Here is a 21,448-nt window from a genome sequence, read left to right as displayed (position 1 = left end):
TTAATCAATAATAATTTGTACCCAATTTCCTTTAAAGATGATAAGTATTTGTAACCCATTTGATCTAAACAATTAAAACCCATATATTTTTCTTTTCCTGTGGGAAAAAAGCATAATAATGCATAAACATAATGCATCTTTAACATTTACTTTAAAATCAGTGCTTTCCAGAGTACACAGGTTGGTATAATTCAACATTTTTCAAGCAGTGTCAGGACACAGAAGGGTTAAGAAGGGAAACTGCTGGCCTGCAGAAGAGATCTTTAGTGTTAGCACAGTGAAGAAGAACGTGGCTTAGGAAAGAAAAGAGGGGGAGCAGCATTGGAGGGCACAGAGTGTGTCCTTGGCAGCCAGTATTCCTTAAAAATTTTTTTTTTTTTTTTTACTTCTCTGGCCACAATCTCAGATTCTCTGTTTCACATTCGTGCAGTTTTTCAACTTGTTCAAGCAGTCAATTTCCTGCTGCACAATTCGCACGAGCATGTGGTATCTTCTCTGCCCACCTGAGCATGTGCACCCCCCGCCCTCTGCAGGAGCTGCTGACTGGCTGTGGACCAGAGAACAACAGAGGGAGGTGGCCTTTGCCATGCCTCTCCTTAGAGAAGTTTTTCTTTCTGGACCCAAAGTCCTGGAACTGATGAATAAAAATGTATAGGGGACAAGAGGCAGAGGCTACCTGCCTCATCTCCAGGATAACAAAGAAGGTCAGTAGACAACAACAGACAGTAATGACAGACAGACAGGTACCAGTACCACTTAAACTTTTCAAAGAAATGAACACATAAAACAGCAACGTAGTAACAGTCAAAACACAGACCAAGACAAAGAGCGTTCATTCATTCACCCAAACCTTTTTAAATCTCTAGACTCATGCTCCCTTCTGCAGGGAACTAGAGGCACACATCCTTTACACATATCAAAAACTGAAACAATTGCTGTGTTCTTTCTTAGTACCCTTGACCTTTAAAATATCTTTAAGTAAATATACAAATTCTAAAAATCTACACAGTTGTTGATGCAGTCTGACTTCCTATCTTGATGTTCCTGGGTTTGTTGTCAGCAGTATACCTTCTACTAGAGTGTTTTTTTCACATGGGCTAAATCAGAAGTCTCTCACAGCCCTCAAGGTTATTGGAAAAAGTAGAGCAGGCAAGCTTGAACCCTAATAAAGAAGCTGCTTTGGCCTGTGGCAGGGCAGAATAGAGCCAGGTGGGGAAAACTAAACGGAATGCAAAGAGAAAGAAGTCGGAGTCATGGAGACACCGTGTAGCTGCCGAAGAAGGATGCTGGAACCTTACCGTTAGGCCACAGCCTTGTGGTGATGCATAGATGAATAGAAATGGGTTAATAAAGTTGTAAAGGTTAGTTAATAAGAAGTCTGAGCTAATAGGCCAAAGCAGTTTCTTTATTAACCAATGGTAATAAAGCATATTCACAGCATACAGAGAGAATCCCACATGACCTGGGATCTGCACAATGTGGAGGACTCCCTCCCTTGTTCCCCTGGGGGCTTCCTGTTCTCTACTTAGCCTTATCTGGAGGAGTTCTCCAGGCCTGGATACCTGACTTATCTCCAGGATGCCTTTTTTTAAAAAAAAATTTATTTATTTATTTTTGTTTTTTGAGACAGAGTTTCTCTGTGTATCTGTGGCTGTCCTGGAACTCTTTCTGTAGGCCAGGTTGGCCTCGAACTCACAGAGATTCTCCTGCCTCTGCTTCCTTGACTGCTGGGATTAAAAGCATGCTCCACCACCTGGCTCAGGATGACTCTTGACACAGTTCCCTCAAATGCTTTCCCCCCTGCTGCTCACATGGTAATTAAGTGATGTGCACTAGCTGTTTTCATAAGGCCGTGCTGCCTCTAATCCAGCTATATGACAGGAGCGTGCCACCTAATGCAAATTAGGGTTTGCCCCAGCTACTACCCAGATCCTATATATCCCCTATTCTCTGGAATAAATTTGAGCTGGCTCACTAAAGCTGTCTCCCGGAGAGCTTTCTCAGTGGTGTTCACAGGCTGTGTAAAGCTCTGTCACAGCTTCTAACCCTTTGTCCTCATGGACTGGTGACCAACAGACTGTGAGGAAAAAGGGAGCTCCACAACCTTTAATGACTATATAGGCAAACTCTGTAAAGCACACTCCCCAGGTGTACTCTGCTTTGTCAGGTTGGTGTGAGTAACTTGCCGATTGCCTAGACTGGCCAGTAAGTCCAAGGCATTCTCCTGCACACCACTAATGTGACAGGCTTGCTGCCATGCTTGTTTTTATATGTGGAACTGAACTCTGATCCTCATGCTTTGGCAGCAAGCACTTTGCTGATGAGGTCATATCCCCAATCTCTGATTTGGATTTTTATATATAGTATACTTTGCTTAATGTAGTGGACTTGTTCTGAGATGTGTATCATTAGGCAGCTTAATTGTGTGTACACAGTAGAGTATACTTAGAAAAACTTAAAGGCTACTCAAAAAGGATGCCTAGTGAGGAAATAGGATCAAGTTGTGGCTTAGCATTTGGCTCTGATGTTAGAATCGTTGCTTTCACATCCTGCTTCATGTAGCTGCAGTGTTATCTACCTTTGGCAAATTAGCTTCCCTTTTAATCTTCAGCTTTCTTATTTATAAAATGGAGATAATAATTAATGCCGCCTGGGGTTCTGGTGAGGGTCAAGTAAAATAATGAGTGTAAAGTAACTGGCATTGTGGTCAGTGCTTAGAGACTGTTAGCCTTTGGTAGTGTATAATTGATAATTAACTAATCACTGTCTTTTCCAAGTAGTATGATGTGAAAATGAGAAATATATTTCAAGCCAATGTAATTATGCATGTAAATAAAAATAATTAGGATAAAAATAAAAAACCTGAGTGGTTTAGGACGTCTCTTGATGTGGCTTTTGATATTGTCAGGAGACTCAGTGATAACGAAGAGTGTGCAGTTTTGCTTTGGGTGTAATGTATAGTGATCTCTTACAGTAAGCTTGTTCTCTGAAGTACTCTAAAATAGCAGTAACACTGTGTGGGGTAGATGGGAGGTGAGTGAGTCTGGAAGAATGCTTACTGAGTACGCATGGGGACCCAGTCCAGATCTCCAGCACTCACCTGACTGACATGATGATGTGTACCTGGAACCCCAGCATTGTTGGCTGAAAGATAGTGGATCCCAGGAGCTCCCTGGCCAGCTAATGTGATAGAAATGGGATGTTTCAGGTTCAGAAAGGACCTAGCTCAAATGAAGAAGGCAGGAGCAATAAAGGAGGATACCTTCCTATGACCTCCACACACATCAACACTTGCATACATCATCCATCCATCCATCCATCCATCCATCCATCCATCCAATCAATAACAGTTATCATTGAGTATTGTTCATACAGAACACATATGAGGAAATGAAGGGTCTGGAAAACAAGTAGCAAGAAATGATTTAAGAGAATTTAGTGCATGATAATGCTGACTGTGGCGTACATTGTCAGTGATTCACAGCCCTGGGTTGCAGACAGGTGCAGGTGGTTGGAAATAGGAATAGTGCTCAACAGCATTGCCTAGGGAGCAGGAAGGTAGCGCCACAGTGGCAGGAGTGTGCAGCTGGGACTCCTCATGTCGCATGTCCTGGTAGAAGAGGATAAAGGGTTGTGTACTTTGTTTTGGGTCAGCCCCTAGTGATCTATTTCTTAAAGGTTCCACAACTTTAGTGCAACCATCTGGACTAAGTGTTCATATAGACACCTTTAAGGGACATAACACATTCAAACCACAGCATACTAGAAGTCAGTCATCTGCGTATTATTTTGGGTGCATTTCACCCATCTATTAAGCTTGCCATATATGTATATTTATGAACAAAAATAGATAATTGTCCTTTCCATGACCAAAAGCAATTTGGGGAGGAAAAGGTTTATTTTACATTTCCACATCAGTGTTTGTCATTGAAGCTTCAGGGCAGGAGCTGATGCAGAGGCCATGCAGGGGTGCTGCTTACTGGCCTGCTCAGCCTGCTTTCTTACAGAACCCAGGACTACCACCCCAGAAGTGGCCTCACCCACAATGCTCTTGACTCTCCCCCAACAACCATTAATTAAGAAAATGCCCTACAGGTTTGCTTACCTACAATTCAGTTATATGGAGGCATTTGCTCAGTTAAGGTTTCTTTTTCTCAGATGAATTTAGATATGTCGAATTGTCATAAAACGAGCCAGGACAGACTGCCATCTCTATCAAGTAGATTTCTGTAGGAGAACTTAGGCATGGTTGCAGATATTTAAGACAAATTAGTTAGAGTACAGATGCCATCAGTGAAGTTAAATAAAAAAAGACATTTTGGTAGTGATTTCTCAGCTCACAAAGCTCTTTTAAAATGTATTTTTATTATTACTATTAATTATGTGTTTATACCTGCTATGGTGTGTGTGTAGGTCAGAGGACAAGTTCGTAGAGTTAGTTTTTTTTTTTTTTAACCTTTATGTGGGATACAGGGATTGAACTCAGGGGCTAGGCTTTACCCCCTGAGCCATCTTGCTAGCCTGGGCTCCAAAATCTTAGAGATTTGTAAGATCTCTTATTTATATTTTGTCCTTTTCTCTTGTTTCTTTTTCCCTTCATTTCTTTAATTTGCCTAAGTTTTTTTTAACAGTATTATCAATTTCTAAATAGGAAATTTTCTTAGTAATTATTTCAAGTTCCCAGTTTTCAAATTTAACATGTACTCTCAAAGATTTAGTTAAAATGTGAAATTAAAAAAATTTGGGTGGTGGTGGTTGAGGCCAGCTTGATCTCAAGAGCAAGTTCCAGGACAGGCTCCAAAGCTACAGAGAAACCCTGTCTTGAAAAACAAAATGAGTCAAGGTGATATGAATGCCACGTTAACAATTACAGGTACCAGGAGGCCATCCAGAAGTGGGACGAAGCACTGCAGCTGACCCCAGATGATGCCACCCTTTATGAGATGAAATCACAGGTACCAACCATAAGGAATTTGATTTTACTGTATAATTAGGCTGTGTTTGTTTGGCGAGCAATGATAAACAAATATGTCTGCTCTCGTTTCTCTCAATACAATTTATTTTTAAAAATATTACTTAAAATGTTGTTTATAAAGCTAGAAATGCATTTGCTTTTACAGTGAGGTCAACTGTTATTTCAACTTAGCTTTGAGAAGATATAACATGGATAAAATTATTAGTACATTTTTTTAAATACATGACAAGTTTCTACTTTGGTTGTAAATTAATTGTCTACCAGTAGCTAATTTTTTTCACAATGAGGATGCATTGTATTTGGAATATGTGTGTGTGTGTGTGTATACACATATAACACACATATACATACATATAGGTATATGCATACACATATGTATATATGTATTTAAGTGGTATGGATCTGCTGCTCCAGCATACCTAGAGCTACTCCTTGTGGAGCTTGTACTAGTCACTCAGTGAAGATGTTTGAGGAAACCCAGAACCTAGACCTAAGTCTAACAAATGGAGGAGGAGAGGTTGAAACTGCCTTTCATGTACAAATTGCCCATCTAATGTCACTTGATTATCAATAATTTCTACTTAAACAGATCTTTTTTGGGGCATTCATTTCAGATTTATTAGATGCTTTGTATAAATCAAATTTGAGAGCATAAAAGAGCCTAGTAAATAAAACTATGGGAAAGAGTTCCTTGTCAATTCTTATTCCTAACAAACAGGATCAAACCCTCACTATTGCAGATACTGGAATTAGAATGATCAATGTTGACTTGATCAACTACTTTGGTAAAGTTACCAAAAGTACATTTGTGAAAGCCTTTATGGGTGCTTTGCAGGCCAGTGCAGATACTTTTGTGATTGGTCAGTTTGGTTTTGGTTTTTACTGTGTATTTCATTTGCTCAGAAAGTGACTGTGGTCACCAAGCATGTAATGGTGAGCAGCATGCCTGGGAATCTTTAGCGGAGTGTGACAGTAAAGACTGTCACAGGGGACCTGTGAGCCTTGGAGCAAAGACTACCCTATCTCTGAAAGAAGACCAAACAGTTCTCAGAGGAAAGAGTAATAAAAGAGATTATGAAGAAGTGTTCCCGGTTTATTGGCTAACCCATTGCTCTCTTTGTGGAAGAGTATGGTGAAGAAGTCATTGATTATAAGGCTGAGGACAAGAAGCCTGGTGACAGACCTTCCTTAAATAGAAGTTGTTCATGCAGGAGAAGGAGGAGGAGGGGATAGAGAGGGGTGGGAGTGAGGAGGAGGGGATAGAGAGGGGGTGGGAATGAGGAGAAGGGAGGGGACGGAGAATAGTGACCAGTAAAAGAAGATTAAGGAAAGGTTCATCGATCAAGAAGCACTCAACCAAGCAAATCCTATTTGGACCAGAAATCCTGCTGACATTATTAATGAGGGGCATGAAGGTTTATAAGAGCTTGACCAGTGATTGGGATGCACACTTGGCAGTGAAGCACTTTTCTGTTGAAGGACTTTTGGAATTCTAAGTGCATATTTTTTGTCTTGAGACATGTTTCTTTTGATCTATTTGAAAACAGGGGGAAAAAGCATAACATTAAATTGTGTATATGCTATTTCCATCATGTCTATCTTTTATAAAGAGTAAATAATTCCAGAGTATCTGATTGTCATTACAGGACTGGCAGACTCTAAATAGGGAGATATTACAACTGTGGTAAGTTGTAACAAAGCAAAACTTGAATGTTATCAAAAAGAATTGCTCAAAAATTGCTTAGAATTGCTCAGTGACCTGGCAGAAGATAAAACTTTTATGAATAGTTCTTGAAAAATATAACTTAGAAATCATTGAAGACTCAGAATTGTAAGAGGCTTTCAGAACTGTTACAGTGCTCCACATCTGCCCTGGGGGTGAGGTCGTTTTCCTAGGATGGCCATAGTACCAGCAGTACCAGCATAAAGGAAAACTGGAAAGGCATCTGTTTTGGCACAGGTGAGACCAAGTACTTTGTAACTACTTGACCTTGGTGAAACGTCTCCAAAAGCTTAGAGAACTGGTTTAGAACTGCAGCAGCTGATAAAGCCCATTGATAAGGGCTGCATCCAACAGCTGAAGTGATTAGAGCAGGGGAGCTTAGTGTCAGTCACCAAAGAGGGAGGGAGCCAGAAGATGAAGAAGAGCGAAAGAAAGAAAAAAAAAAAATAAAAGAGGAGGAAAAGTCAAAATTTCTACTAAATTATGGAAAGACATTTTGGAGATAAAGGTAGAAAAGGCAGTCATATCAAACTTACTGGTAACTTCCCCAGGCTGTATGTCACAACCACATATGAATGGACAGCAAACATTAAAGAGGACAGCCTTAAGAGACAAATCAACGGTGAGTTACATGGCAGCAATGACACCTGTGGGTGCACCCTGACCACTCCATTCCTGAAAAGCAGGAGGTGGAGGCTGACAAGAATGACCCATCTCTGAAGTGTCTGGTCATCTTGCTGCATGAAACTGTACTTCTGGCTTCTGCTTTCAGTCTGGAAAGTCTCCAGACACATGCTAACAGGATTCGGAGGATGACCAAACTGGGTCTAAGATGACCCTGCTGCTGTAACTGAAGAGATGCCACCCTGGGAGGAGAAGGGGGAGGGCAACTTCGTCAGAAGGAACATGTAGCTACATCTTCAATACTCACCTTCTTTTCTTCTGTTTTACAGGGGTTTTTGGTTTATTTTTGTTAATATTTAAAATAATCGTTGTGACATGATAACTAGGGAAGATAAGGGTTCTTTCTCCTTAGGTATTAAAGGAAAGTTAGCAATACCTTTTCTGGTTTCACCTTGGCTTATTTGAACAGGTTAGTGGAACATTTGTTATTGGAAGTAGGATAACCTGTTTCATGGTCGATAGCAAGCTGAATTCCTAGACCGAATCTCGCCACTGAAGTGTTCTGAGATAAATTTATCTTGATGTTTAAAAGAAATTTTAAAATGCCTTGAGTTCATCTTCTAGGATCCCCTTTTCAACATTTCCATCCCCTCTAGTTATTTCTGCATGCACCAATCTTACATAATTCAGTATGTAAGCTAAATCAACTTGATAGGAGGAATTCCCCACAGGGCTTGTTGCCCAAAAGAAGTACTGAGAAACAAGGCATTAAACCTCCCTAGGTCTCATAAAGCCAACCCAACAGTAACTAAGTAAGGCTTATGGATGGAAGTGGAGTTCCCAAGTCACATCTGCCTAAGAGGTAAATACAGATGAGATGAAAAGAAACTAAATTGCATAGATCTGCGCAAAAAGGCTGCGAAAGATGTGATTACCAGTTAAGAAACTGGCATTTGTATTAAATATGCATTTCTAGTACTTAGTGGCGACTCTCTATATAGAGAGCCTCTGAGCACCTGAACTAGTTATCTAAGGAATACTGACTGTCTCAGACAGCCGGGTGTGGTGGCACATGTTGCCATCCCAGCACTCTGGGAGACTAAGGCAAGGAGAGTCAGGAGTGCCAGGAGCTTGAGCTCCATAGGGAAACTCTCAAAATTAAAGCAGCAAAACAGCCTCTAAAAATGACTGCAGTTCAGCCTTGATGTATATTAACAAGTATTTTTAACACATAATACTCCAAAATGAAGGTCATATGCTTTAATAGCTTTATTTTATTGAGGAAGAACACAAATAAATTAGTTCCACTGAAGCAGGTTCCTTAAAGCCCTTCATTTGAAAGCTTTCACATTCAGAGCTAAAATATGTGCAGGTTAGGGGAAGATTCATGGGAACTATATGAAGAGTTTAATTTAGAACCTTTTAGAATGATGTTCGTGTCAAGAATGTTCCAAAATGTTCATGGACTCAAAAGATACAAATGAAGTACAACTGTTTCCAATGGGCGTTTGGGTCTCTAGTTCTGTGAATTTTCTGATATGTGTGGCTTAAAAGCCCAGTTGTGAGGCCTGCAGGGTGTTAATTCTCACAGCAGGTAAACTGTTATTGTTGGATGACTGGTTGAACGAATTAATTTATCTAGGTTTAACAGTAAGACTTGTGTGCTTCCTAAAAAAATTATACTGTACTAGAATAAATGAAAGCTGGCCTTCAGACAGCCTTGGGCTGCTGTGGCTGGAGCACAACCACTGGGTTTCCATCAGATGGACATAGAGACACTTTATATTTTCACTTATTTGGGGAGTAAAAAAAGGTCCAGAATTTCTGATACTGAATGTAAATTAGGGGATAAAATCCATGGAAATGCTGTATGCCGGATTAAAATATATTTTGTAAAGGAAAATCATTGCTTGCATATAATTACCTACCAGTAGTTTGCTAGTTTATACTGCATAAGCTCATGACAGGTTTTGTTTCTTTTTCTTTTTGGCACATAGGTCCTGATGTCCCTTCATGAAATGTTTCCAGCAGTACATGCAGCCGAAATGGCTGTCAAGCGTAACCCACATTCATGGGAGTCTTGGCAGACTTTAGGTCGTGCTCAGCTTGGATTAGGAGAGATAGTCCTGGTAAAGAAATTTAATTGTTATAATGCTCAGATTTAATTATATTTTGATTTTTAGAAAAAGTTTCTTCTATATGCATGTTGTATATTGGGTATACCCTTTACTGCCTCATCTTGTGTTCCTGTGTTCTCTCTATCCCCTTTTTTCTCAATTATCCCACCCTGTTAGTCCACATTGTTCCTCTACATAAATTTGCTTTTATTTCCATTTAATATATACATAGATTGTTTTATGTGACTTTATAAAATCTAGGACCAATAGGTGACAGAAAACATATATTTGTCTTTCTGAGACTGACTTAATGTCCTGAATATGACTGTCTCTAGTCACATTCATCTTCCTAAAAACAATATAACTTCATTCTTTATAGCTAAAAAATGCATTTTATATGTATACCCACCACATTTTCATTTCTTATTGTATACCTGGGCTGTTTCCTACTTAGCTCTTGTGAAAATTGTGCATAAATATCAATGCGTAAGTATCTCTGCAATGTGTCTATTTGGTGTCCTTTGAGTAAATACCCAGGAGTGCTGTAGTGGGATCAAAATTGGGTCAAATAATAGATCAGTTTCTAGTTTGTTTTTCCCCTTAAAACCCCTCTATGCTTTTCATGAAAGATTCTCACTGAGTTTTGATTTGTGTTCTCTGATAGCTAACGAGGCTGAACATTCTCTCATGTTTATATTGGCCGTTTGTATTTAATCTTTTTCTAATTTGACATTTTAAAAATAATTGTGATTACATCATTTTCCTTTTTTCTTTCTTTCCTCCAACCCTTCCTATATCCCTCCACTTGCTCCGTCTCAAATTCATGACCTCTTCTTTGTTGTTGTATCTGTGTGTGTATGTGTGCTTATTATATGTGAATTCACAAGTACATAAATATAATCTGCTCAGTCCGTTTAGTATTAATTGTGTGGTGTGATTTCAAGGCTGACCAGTTGGTATCAGATAGCCAGTTAGGGAGTTTATTTCTGGGGATGACTATGCCTCCCTCTTTCAGGATTCCTTATTCGCCTGTAGTTCTTTTTCTAGTGGTGGAGCCCTGTGAGAATGACCCCTTCCATGTTACCATGTCTGTTGGTGTTGTACTTGGTCTTGTTTAGGCATCCATATTGCTGAGTTATGATGGATGAAGCTTTTCTATCTTTTCTAGGAAATACAGTCTCACAGCATTTTTCCTAGTTCTATGACCCTTAGTCTTTTGTTCCTTTCTTCTTGATGGCCCTTGGGCCTTAGTTTCAGAAGTTGTGTTGTGGCTATGTACTGGGGCCGGGAACCTCATGATCAGTTGTTCCTTGCGTTTTGACCAGTTGTGGTTTTCTGTAATGGTCTCCCTGTGTTGCAGAGAAGTTTCTTTGATGAATGGTGAGAACTACACTTATCTGTGGGCAAAAGAATAAGCATTTAAAGTGCAGTTATAAATGGCGTTGATTTATTAAAGTAGTAGTAGTGGTTCTCCTCTAAGATCTATGACTCATTAGCTCCAGGAAGTTGGCTAGTACCACTACCAGGCCTTTTCCTTGCTGTTGAGCTGACCTTAAATCCTATTAGATAGCTATTGGTTACCACCAAGATATGAGGTGCGCCCTTAGGGTGCAGTATTTTGCCATGATGGTGCTTGTTCTTGTTCAGAGGCATCACAGCTAGATAGGACTTTTGGTTGCTTCCCTTCCTTAACACGTTATTTAGTGCCTTGTGGTGCTATGAAAGCTTATCCTCAGGGAGCAGACTTTGGAGTCAGATCTAGCTCAGATCTTGAGTCCTGTATCTGGAGTGCATGATTTCTCAGCAATAGTGACTTAACATTACACCTCTGAGGGGCAACCAGAGGCAACATCAATAGCCTATAATGTCTTAGGAGTCTCTAGGATTACCCTGACCAACACCTCATGCCCAGTACTGGAGTTTCTCTTACAGTCTGTGACTCTTGTAGGGAGCATTATTAGTCTGAATGGCATAATACTCTTTAAGCCATATATGTGTATATGTGTATTATATATACTAATATGCCTTATTTATATTTGTTGTTGATTTCATATATTGCAGCTTTTTGGAGCTTATTAGTCTTCACAGTTTTTTTTTTTTTTTTTGATTGAGATTCACTATTTTGTCCAGGCTAGCCTTGTCCTCGTTGGTGCAAGTCGTCCTCCTGTTTTAGTTTCCTGAGTAAGCTAGGACTCAGGCACCTGTCCCTGTGAATGGCAGTTCTGATAATTACCTTCTGGCAGTTCTGATAGTTTTCTTGTGGAGTCTTTCTATAAGTAAGATAATGTCATCTGCAAATGGGGTTAATTTTACTTCTTTCTTTCCATTTTGATGATTTATATATATTTTCCTAATTTTCTGGCTTAATTTAAAGTTCAGTTTTGAACATAAATGGGAAGGGCATACCAACTTGTCTAATACCAAATGATCAGCCCTGAAAACACATGCAAGTAACATTATATAGACTGAGGAGGAGGTTATATTTAGGAATATATACATACATATATGCATAACAATTAATGAAAAAAAGCAGTGTTGAATTTTAAAGAGTAAGAAAGAGCATATGAAAGCATTTGGAGGGAGGACAGGTAGGGAGAAATGATGTAATTATATTATAATCTCTAAAATAAATTTAAAAAAGAGAAACGGGAAGACTGTCCTTGTTCTGATCTTGCAGGAAATCACTCAGTTTTCACTGTTGAATGTGATGTTGGTTTTGGGTGTTCTATTGCATGGCTTTTATTTTCATGTATTCCTAGATTGTTGACTTTTTAACCACAAAAAAGACACTGAATTTTGTCATATTATTTTTTTTCACCTATTGGGACAAATCCTGTGATTTTTATCTTTCATGTGTGTTGTTATACCAGTTGTCCATGTTGAACTGTGTGATCCACCTCTGAGGGATAAACCTTATGTGATCACAGTGTACAATTCTGTTAAGGTGCTCAAGCCCTAGTACCAGTGCCCCTAATTTTAGCCCAGTGGTGTTTTCTCAGTCTTTTCCCCTCACACTTGTATTTTTCTCTACCATAATTATCTAGACAGATGGCCTGTCTTTTGTGCTAAAATTAACTGTAGTAGTATGCTAGAGTAGACATGTATGGATGCATATATACCCGTACTCACTTGTACATATATAATTGTAGCTAACATGGTGATTTTTAGAAATAAGACAAATGAAAAAAATCTTTTTTCCCCAGGCAATTCGAAGTTTTCAAGTAGCCCTCCACATATATCCAATGAACCCAGAAATATGGAAGGAGGACCTTTCTTGGGCAAGAAAGCTCCAGGAACAGCAGAAAGTAGCTCGGAGGATTGAAAAAAAGGAAATTCCACCCGCAGGAACAGACATCTCCTCAGAGTCAATCCCTGACTATGACTTTGAAAGCGACGAGATCGTTGCTGTCTGTGCAGCTGTGGCAGAGAAACAGAAGTCGGTGTCTGCGAATAAAAGCATGGTCATCGTGTCAGCCTCTGGGACTGTGGAGATAGTCAGCGAGGAGGGAGAGGGCGCCTCCACCCCAGATGGCGCTGTCTTTATCAAAGCCCGATGAAGCATACGCGGTGAAAAGATGTTTGAATCTAGGGTTTTTGTGTTTGGTTTTGGTTGCTACTTAATGCTTAGATGACATTCGATATCCACCTTGGAGGAGGAGGGCAAAACTTGAGTTTTTCAGATGAAGCATATAAAAATCAAGTAGTGGAATTCTTTAGTGATTGGACGAGCAAATTATACTTAAGATTAGCATCTTAAGTGAAATGTGTTTTGACTGATAAGCATTTGATTTGACTGTTGGGAGAGGACATTTGAAGATACAATTTGGGAATTGTGTTCTTGAATAGAGATTAACTTGACAGGCAGTGTTATTACAATGTAGACTTGCAGACTTTTGTTTTATGATAAAGGAAGTGTGTGATTTCTCTGCCTCCAAGGAATCTGCCATTTGTCTCTTTTTCATTTTTCTTGCTGCCTAGTGCAAGCTTAAATATTTCTGACATTCATCTTGATTCAAAGTTATCATTTGGTTGTATTTGATGTATTTGAAAGTTGCCTAAAAATGCATGCAAATGTGTGTATCCTGAACATTTCCTTGAATTTTTGTTCTAATTTGTGCTTATGTTTTGACTTTAAAGTTAAAGGTGGTAACTGTTTGCTTCAGTACTTGCTAACTGTGAATACTGATGTCAGAGTGACATTTCATTTCATTGTTAAGGTCAAGTCATCTTGTCACAAGTCATTCATTTGTGAAGGTGAATGGCATTTGGAGATTGTCAGTAAATTCTGCACTTACATTATCCTGCTCAAAACAGAGTTTCTTTCCTTTTTTCCTTTTACAGGGGAGGATGTAGCTAGGCCCCCAGCATGCTAGACTAGTACTCTGTTGCTGAGCAAAATCCTCCTATTTCTTTTCTGAATTTTACAAGTATGAAGAGCCCAGCAAACAAATAGTAAGACAGGTCTTCCTTTTTAACTCAGGCTAGCCTCAAGACTCTTCCTGCCTCGGCACCCGGGACTACTGGGAGTACAGGTGGGAGCTGCCACAGCTGACGAGTACTTCTCGCTTGTAACTTTGCAGTGGACAGTTTATAAATGTCTTTCCAGAGACACTTTTGTGGAAGTACTCAATGAAATGAAAAAATAGTTACAGTTTCACATCGGAATAAAATAGCAGTTTTAAAGTAAAAAGACGTTGATATTATTAGAGTGTCAGTATATGACTGACAAGCAGGGAACTGGGATGTGGTTGGTAGTGTAATCCCATGTGTGGAGCAGGTATGGTAAGGAAGCAAATGCCTCTCATCCCAGCCCTGTCGAAGGCAAGGCAGAGGACTTGTAAACCCACGGCCAGCCGGGGAGACACGTAGGAAGACCTTGTCTCAGAACAAAACAAAAACTGGAAAATAAAGCAACCAAAGAAAAAAGCTTAGTAAAAATCCTCATTCACAGTCACAAACCAATACTATTATTACCGTGGGTGACTGTTTCTATTATGTATATTGTAGTACAAACAAAACATAGGCAACTATCAGGTGCTGTTCTTCCTGAGACTCAGGAAGATATAATTGATGTAATTTTTTTCCATTAGAGATGAAAGTTATTTCTGTTGTGTTATGAAATCTTAACAAAACCAGTTGGAACATGTAATTATGGGCAGCATTTTTGTGAGGATGATATGTCTTAGAAGGTATTTTAGGGGAATGTTCATTTTTTTCTTTCTTGTTGGAGAAATCAGCAGTTGCTTTAAATAGTGTTATATCCCCCTAAATTCTGTCATCCAGAAATAAGCCCTGGATGGAGAGGTCAGCTTTAGAATGAGTGAAAAAATAAATACTTTGTTAAATAGCAAGGGATCTTCTCAGAGGACTGATGGCTAGAGGAGCGAGTACGTCCCATTTGCTACGTTACATATGGATATCTGTTTATTGTATAATTCGTGAAAAAATAGCCTTTCCCTTGTGTCTCGGGAGATTTTCCTCTTCGATTTTGAGAATTAGGTAGATCTTATTTTTCTCTGTGTAAAAGTGTACACGAAACATTTGTATGGCTCCCTGCGTGCACTGCTTAGTCAGTGCTAGTCATTTCTAGGAAGAACTTGTCTTTGTTTGGGAACGCTCCCTTTCACTTCCTTCTGATTTTAGGAAAGATTTTTTTCATAACCTTTTATCTGAATGAAGTCATGGCTTGCGATACTGCAAGGCAGTTGTCAGTTACAGATTGCTCTTGGCATGGAGTCTGTGCCTCAACCTCAAAATAGGCAAGACTCCACCTGGCCCGCGTGCTGCTTCCAGACCGCCGAACCTGTCGTCGCACCTGTCTTAGTGTTAGTGGGTCACGCTAGTCTCTTTGTTACTCAGACCTAAGATGCAAAATAGACAAGATGAGGAGAAAAAGGGAGACTTAGTTATGGAGAAAGGCTCATTTTTCCAGACCACCAAAGGTACTTTAGCTAACACTTCCATGCAGGAAGAGAAAACCACATTGGTTATTTTGCTGGGACGTGAGTAATGGTATGGAAAAGTTTACTAAACTTGTTAATTAGAACAATGTGTTCTTATGAACCTGGAGAAAAATAACACTCATGATAATGATATAATCATGTTTAATTTTCTTAAACAACAGTATTAGTCTTAAATTATATCGAATATGATTTGTATGGTTCTAGTTTCAAAATTGTATGGTATAGCTACTTGTTAAGAGAATTAGAATAGAGACCATACCTGAAAACTTGAGACTCCTGTTAATCTCTAGAATGCAGGCACCTGGGTGATAAAGTGTTGTATTTTAAATTAAGTTATGCGGGAGGCATTTCAGAACTCCTATCTACCACAGCTGGGGCCCATGGACAGCACAAGATGGTGACAGCGTAAGCACGCAAGTATTCTAGATTGCTCTTGTTGTTTGGCTAAAACTAATGAGTTAGAAGGGATTGTCTTAGAAAACCGATACCCATGATTGTAGCAGGACCGCGCAGCCCCGTCAGTTTGCAGATTATGCTTCATGCAGTGACTCACAGGCTGGTTCCCCTTTCCCAGCAATAAGGGAATTATTAATCGGCTCTTTAATTTCCTTCTGTGGGAAACCCTTCAAAACCTGCTCTGTGAGAGACACTCGAGGCTGTGGTTTCACGACATAGCGTGCGTCTGGATGAGTTAGGAGTGAACACGAGCCATCATCATCATCATCATCTTCAGTGTGTGTGTTAGAATGTGATTTTCTGAGATGACTTTAACCCAACAAAGGAGTCTCTGATTGGTGCCATTTTAGCATACAGAAACTCTCTTTTCAACCAGTAAGAAAACATGACAGCTTGTGAATGGCCTCTTGACCCATGTAAGTTAAAATGAAATGAAGGAGATCATATCTGAAGTCACGTATTTAGCCACATGCAGTTGAGTTGGGCCACTATGAATGCAAGAGCCACAGTGACCCTGGAGCACGTGTGCAATGCCTTCTTGAGTGTTATGAGTGAACTACCTGTATTGTACTTGGAGAGCCATGGAAAGCTGATACATGTGCACTTTCTTGGGAAATCCTGATCCCCTCCCACCTCCCAAGGAGAGGAAGGAGCGTGGAAAACAGGGCTGGACACGCTGGTCCCTTTCTCCCTTTTCTCTGAGTTGGTCATGCCTCCTTTCAGCTACATTGTGAATCTAGCAGGAAAGGGGAAGCCTGTGCTTCAGAGCTGCCCATAGCTCAGCGAGGCCTCTCTAGGTCTGGGTTCGGCCATTATATGCTGTCATTTGGTGTCATCTCCATGTCCCTGACTTGTCTTTTAGGCAGTTAGGCCACGAGGGAGCACAGATCATTTGGGATTCCCTTAAGCCCTAATAAAGATCTGAATTTATTTCAAATTAAGTATGAAATTTAGCAGGAGCAAAATGTCAAAGTCCTAATTTTTTTAAGTTGTGGAGATCTTATTGAAAATAATAATGTCTGTTACAAGGCACCAGGAAATTTTGCTTATACTATTTAAAAGTCTGCTGCCTGGGACTAGTAGTAAACCACAAAGTTGAAGGAAGGAACGCGCTCACCCACTTCTGTCGGTTTTCTTACATGACGGGATCATTCAGACAGAGGAAAAGGCAGCCGCTTTAAGTTTGCAGTTTGAAAAGTTCTTGACAAACGTGTGAATATCTGCTTATCTCTGCCCTCCTCTGTGAGTAGTTCTGTGCCCACCCAAAAGGTCTCTACAAATCAGAAGTGTCTAGTTCACCTCTCCCCCTGTACCCTGCACTATTCAGTGACCTATCTGCTTTTGTGGAATTACAAATGAATAGATCATAGAGTATGTACTCTCATGTCTGGCATATTTTGATTAGAACTGTGTATTTTGTTCTTCCATGCTCAGTTGATCCCTGATTTTTATATGTCAGTAATATTTTCTGTTCTGTTCTGTTCCTTTATTATTCTCTTTTGGGAATATACCACAGTTTGTCTAACTGCTGGTGATGATGAACATTTAGGTTGTTTCAAGTTTTGCTTTATGAATAAAGCTGCTTTGTACAAGTGACACATTCCGTTTATGGACGTATGCATTACTTTCTTTTGGGTAAATGCATAGGATAAAGGCTGATTCTTGCTGTATGTGGAGCATATTATATGAAGCCTTTAAGGATCTCCCAAACTATTTCCCCAAATTTCCCTTATTTTGTATTTTCTAGCAGTTGCTGAAGAAGTGTTTTCCCACACATTTGTCAATCTTGGTATTGTCCATTTTTATCAGTCTCTCCAGGTTAGTGGATGTTTTTGTTCTAAGTATGTATTTCCCTCGTGATGTAGGGCTGCTCTTCCTTCCTTCCTTCCTTCCTTCCTTCCTTCCTTCCTTCCTTCCTTCCTTCCTTCCTTCCTTCCTTCCTTCCTTCCATCTCCCTCCCTCCCTCCCTCCTTTTTCTTTTCTGTAACAGTGTTTCACGTATCCAGACTAAACTGGCTTGCCCTTGCTCTGTAGTTGACTGCTGTGTCGTTAAGGATGAACCTGAACGACTGCTCACCCTCTTGCCACCTCCCAAATGTCGGGATTATAGGCATCGACCACACCTGGTTTACCTGGTGCTGGGACTGAAGCCAGGGTGGGTAAACACTCCCAGCTGGCCTGCATCCCAGTCTCTGAGTACCATCTCTCCAGCCTGATCTTCTGGTTCTTAACAATCTTTCTGCCCCTTCTTCTGCAATGTTCCTTGAACTTTAGGTACAGGAGTGTTTTATAGATGTAGCCATTGGAATTGGGCTCCACAACTGTGCATTTTGATTGGTTGTGGTTTTCTGAAGTGGTCCTCCACTTTTACAAAGAGAAGTTTCCTTGATGAGGGGTGAAGATTACCCTTATTTTTGGTTAAAAGTCATTTAGACTTTAGTTAAGGATTATGCTGGTTTAGTAAAGTAGTGGTTGAAGGTGGTTCTCTTCTAAGAGCCATGACTTTGTATTCCTGGGTAATTGACTAGGTTTCCAGTTCCAGGCATGATATCTCTTTTGTTGAGTGGGTTGTTAAGTTTAATTAGAGAGCTGTTGGTTCCTGCCAAGGTATGTGTGCTGGTGCCATATCCTTAGTTATCGTGGCCTGCTGGTCATCGCTGTGGTTCATAGGCGTAGCTGGGTAGGACTGTTGGCTGTCTCCCTCCTTTAGAAGCCTCCATGGTGCCTTCTGGTGCCAGGACAGCTAGTCCTCACGCCAGTCCCAGCTCAGGGGTCTCTGGGCTCTGTTTCCAGAGTGCATGGTGTCTCCAGCAATAGGGACCACTTCCCTTCCACCTCTGGTCCCCCATTACTTTAAAAAGGAATTAGTCATTTTTCTTTAGAATTTTTCACATTTTAGATTTTGATTATTTCATCCTACTTGATACTATTAATTTTCATCTGTGTTTGTATGGCTAATAAATGGGTTCTTAGTTCTGGAGGCTGGTAAGATTCATTTTCTTAGCGGGGGTAGAGGAGGAGGTTTATAGCCTTGACTACTTCTACCGGAAGTTAAATATTTCTAGCTATCACTTCTTAGTCTTATCAGAATCTATTGCTTGCCTTTGTCTGGTGTGATTTCCTTGTTGCAGGGATAAAACACCTCACAGAGAAACCTGAAGAAGGAAGGCATTGTTTTGGCTCATGATTTGAAGATACAGTCCATCATGGAGTGGAAGGCAGGGTGGCAGCAGCTTAAGGTAGCTAGCTAGCTGGTCATGTGGCATCTGCAGTCAGTAAGCAGAAAGAGCTAATGCAGGTGCCCAGCTTGCTTCTCCTTTCTGTTCAGTCCAGGATACAGCCGATGGGATGGCTCACCCACATTCAGGGTGGGTGTTTCTTCTGCAAACATCTCATTGATATACCCAAAAGCCTGTGTCCTAGATGATTCCACATAGCATTAAGCTGATGAGCTTAACCATCTGATCTAGGTCATTCTTTCGACATAATGATAGTGATAATTCTGTTTGTCTTTTGGTCCCAGAAAACTCTAAAGAGACACTCTGTGAGTCAACTGTATTTTCTTTCTCTGGGAAATAATTTATATAGTAAAGCCATTTAGAAGTAAAGACCTGACACTTTTTCTTTTTCATTTAAAATTTAAAATTTGAAGTTAGCATACAGAATGATGGGTTTCATTATGGCGTTTTCATATATATGCCACTATGCTTTGTTCTTATTCTTCGTTCCTCCTCATTGCCTCCTTTACTTCTCCCTTCCCTCCCCAAAACCATCCCCTTTTCTTTTTTCTTGTTACATGTAGTCCATTTTGCCCCACTTGACTTCCCTTAAGGTATCTTCCTTCTCATAGTATCTAGTTACACACTCCACACCTTCTGCAGACAGACACCCCTAACACTCTCTCTCTCTCTCTCTCTCTCTCTCTCTCTCTCTCTCTCTCTCTCTCTCTCTCTCTCTCTCTCTCTCCTGCATATGAAATAAAAGTATTTGTCTTTCTGAATCTAGCTTACTCCCCTTAATGCAGTGCTCTCTGGTTCTGTCCATGTTCCCACACAGGTCTTTCTTGTTTAACATTTAAAATAATAGGTGGTTCCCTAGCGTTTTCCAGTGGTGACCAATGAACTGTTTAGTGTTGTTGCATCTTATAAAGCCATGCATTAAGACATATTTTTTTTGATGTATTTCGGTTCTTAAACCTGCTGTGCAAGTTAATTTTCAAGGTGGTTGTATTAATTTTGCACTTCTGCCAACCATGTGGGAGATTTTCTAAAGTGTACTCGGTGTTCTCTAACTTATGTTCTTACTGTGTTTTAATTCGTTTTTTAACAGTTAAGACATTGTTTTTTTTGCTGCAGGTAAGTCTAGCTTATGGTATATATATTTACTGTCTCGCTTGTAATTTATTATGATGTGGTTCATTCTAAAGTCAATATTTAGTGACTGTATATATGATTGCTACATGGAGTTGAGTTAGACTGTAGTACTTATCTTTCCATTCCTGGACCCCTCTTTGTTTTTCCTGGAGTCAGTAAGCATCTTGATTTTTGTTTTTAGTTTTTTTCTATGTAGATATTAGAAAAGTACCCCAACTGTATAATGGATTTACAATTTTCCTTTTAGTAATGCTACATATCAAACAATCTACCTTAAAAAAAAGTCTTAGGGATGGCCTAGAGTTCTTTCCAACTCACTTTACTGTGTTCTTGAACTGCTACAGAGCAGTTCCTGAGTGCTTTCATCATTCATGGAATTCGGTTTATTTTTTCTTTGTAATAAGTCCTGGTTTATTCTTCTCTGGAAAGAAAAGTAATGATTTACCTGTTAAGATTGTGAGTGAGTGTTGTCTAAGGCATAGGTAAATTTGGTGTTCTCTTCTGTCCCCTTCATCCATGGTGGGGACTGGAGAGAATGGCAAGGCAAGGTATTGAATGAATGAATGGATGGCAGAGATGTTGACGCTGATCTGAGAACTGGAGATCCAGTTCTCTTCCCCTCTTCCTTTACCCCATGTGGTTCTAGTTTAGCTCTAAAGCACCAACTGTGGCCCATGGCAGCTTCATGCGCAATGAGATCAATTGGTCTCTTGTGTTGTAAAGCTTTGCTATCTAGTTCCTTTTCCCATGCACCTGGAAGGCAATCATGAGATCCTAACTTCAGAATCAGGCTCCAGTGTGGATGTGGAGTCAGGAGGCATGAGGCAGTGGGAGGGTGGAGAAAGTATCGTTTGTTTTTGCTCTGAAACTAGTTTAGGTAGTTTATAGAAAATGTCTTGTATAGCATGGATTTTTCTAACTCCATATTCAAGACTAAAAAGTATAGCTAACAGTAAATATCAGTGTGCCTGGATTTTGCCATGGTCCTTCATGTTTTGTGTCTCCAAGAAGAAACCTGTAGAGAGGAATGTTTGTCATTCGGGAAAATCACACTGATTCCGTGACTCCAGACCAGTTGCCGTTCAGCAGCTCTAGCAATTACATTTCTTCTTGAACCTGACCTAGTTGGTTACATTTACCTGCTTGTTTATCGTGTCGTACTGGGACGAGATAGGATTCTATACCAGTCAGACAATCCACAAGTGCTCTGTAGCAAG

General features: G+C 40.0%; 1 protein-coding gene across 2 annotated transcripts in view; it reads left to right on the top strand.

The window, feature by feature from the left end:
• Ttc33 (tetratricopeptide repeat domain 33) overlaps positions 1-17,454 on the top strand; it is a 44,486-nt gene extending 27,032 nt beyond the window's left edge. For both annotated transcript variants that reach the window (XM_038322940.2, XM_038322941.2), the window contains exons 3-5: positions 4,874-4,955; positions 9,320-9,451; positions 12,643-17,454. In XM_038322940.2, coding sequence (XP_038178868.1) covers positions 4,874-4,955; positions 9,320-9,451; positions 12,643-12,996 — 568 coding nt within the window. In that variant the 3' untranslated portion in view covers positions 12,997-17,454. The remainder of the gene's footprint in view (positions 1-4,873; positions 4,956-9,319; positions 9,452-12,642) is intronic.
• Positions 17,455-21,448: the final 3,994 nt, after the last annotated feature.

Source organism: Arvicola amphibius, chromosome 3, assembly GCF_903992535.2.
Source record: "Arvicola amphibius chromosome 3, mArvAmp1.2, whole genome shotgun sequence".
In the NCBI taxonomy this organism is placed as follows: Eukaryota; Metazoa; Chordata; class Mammalia; order Rodentia; family Cricetidae; genus Arvicola; species Arvicola amphibius.
Note: the sequence above shows the minus strand (reverse complement) of the source record. Positions and strands in the feature narration are given on the sequence as shown.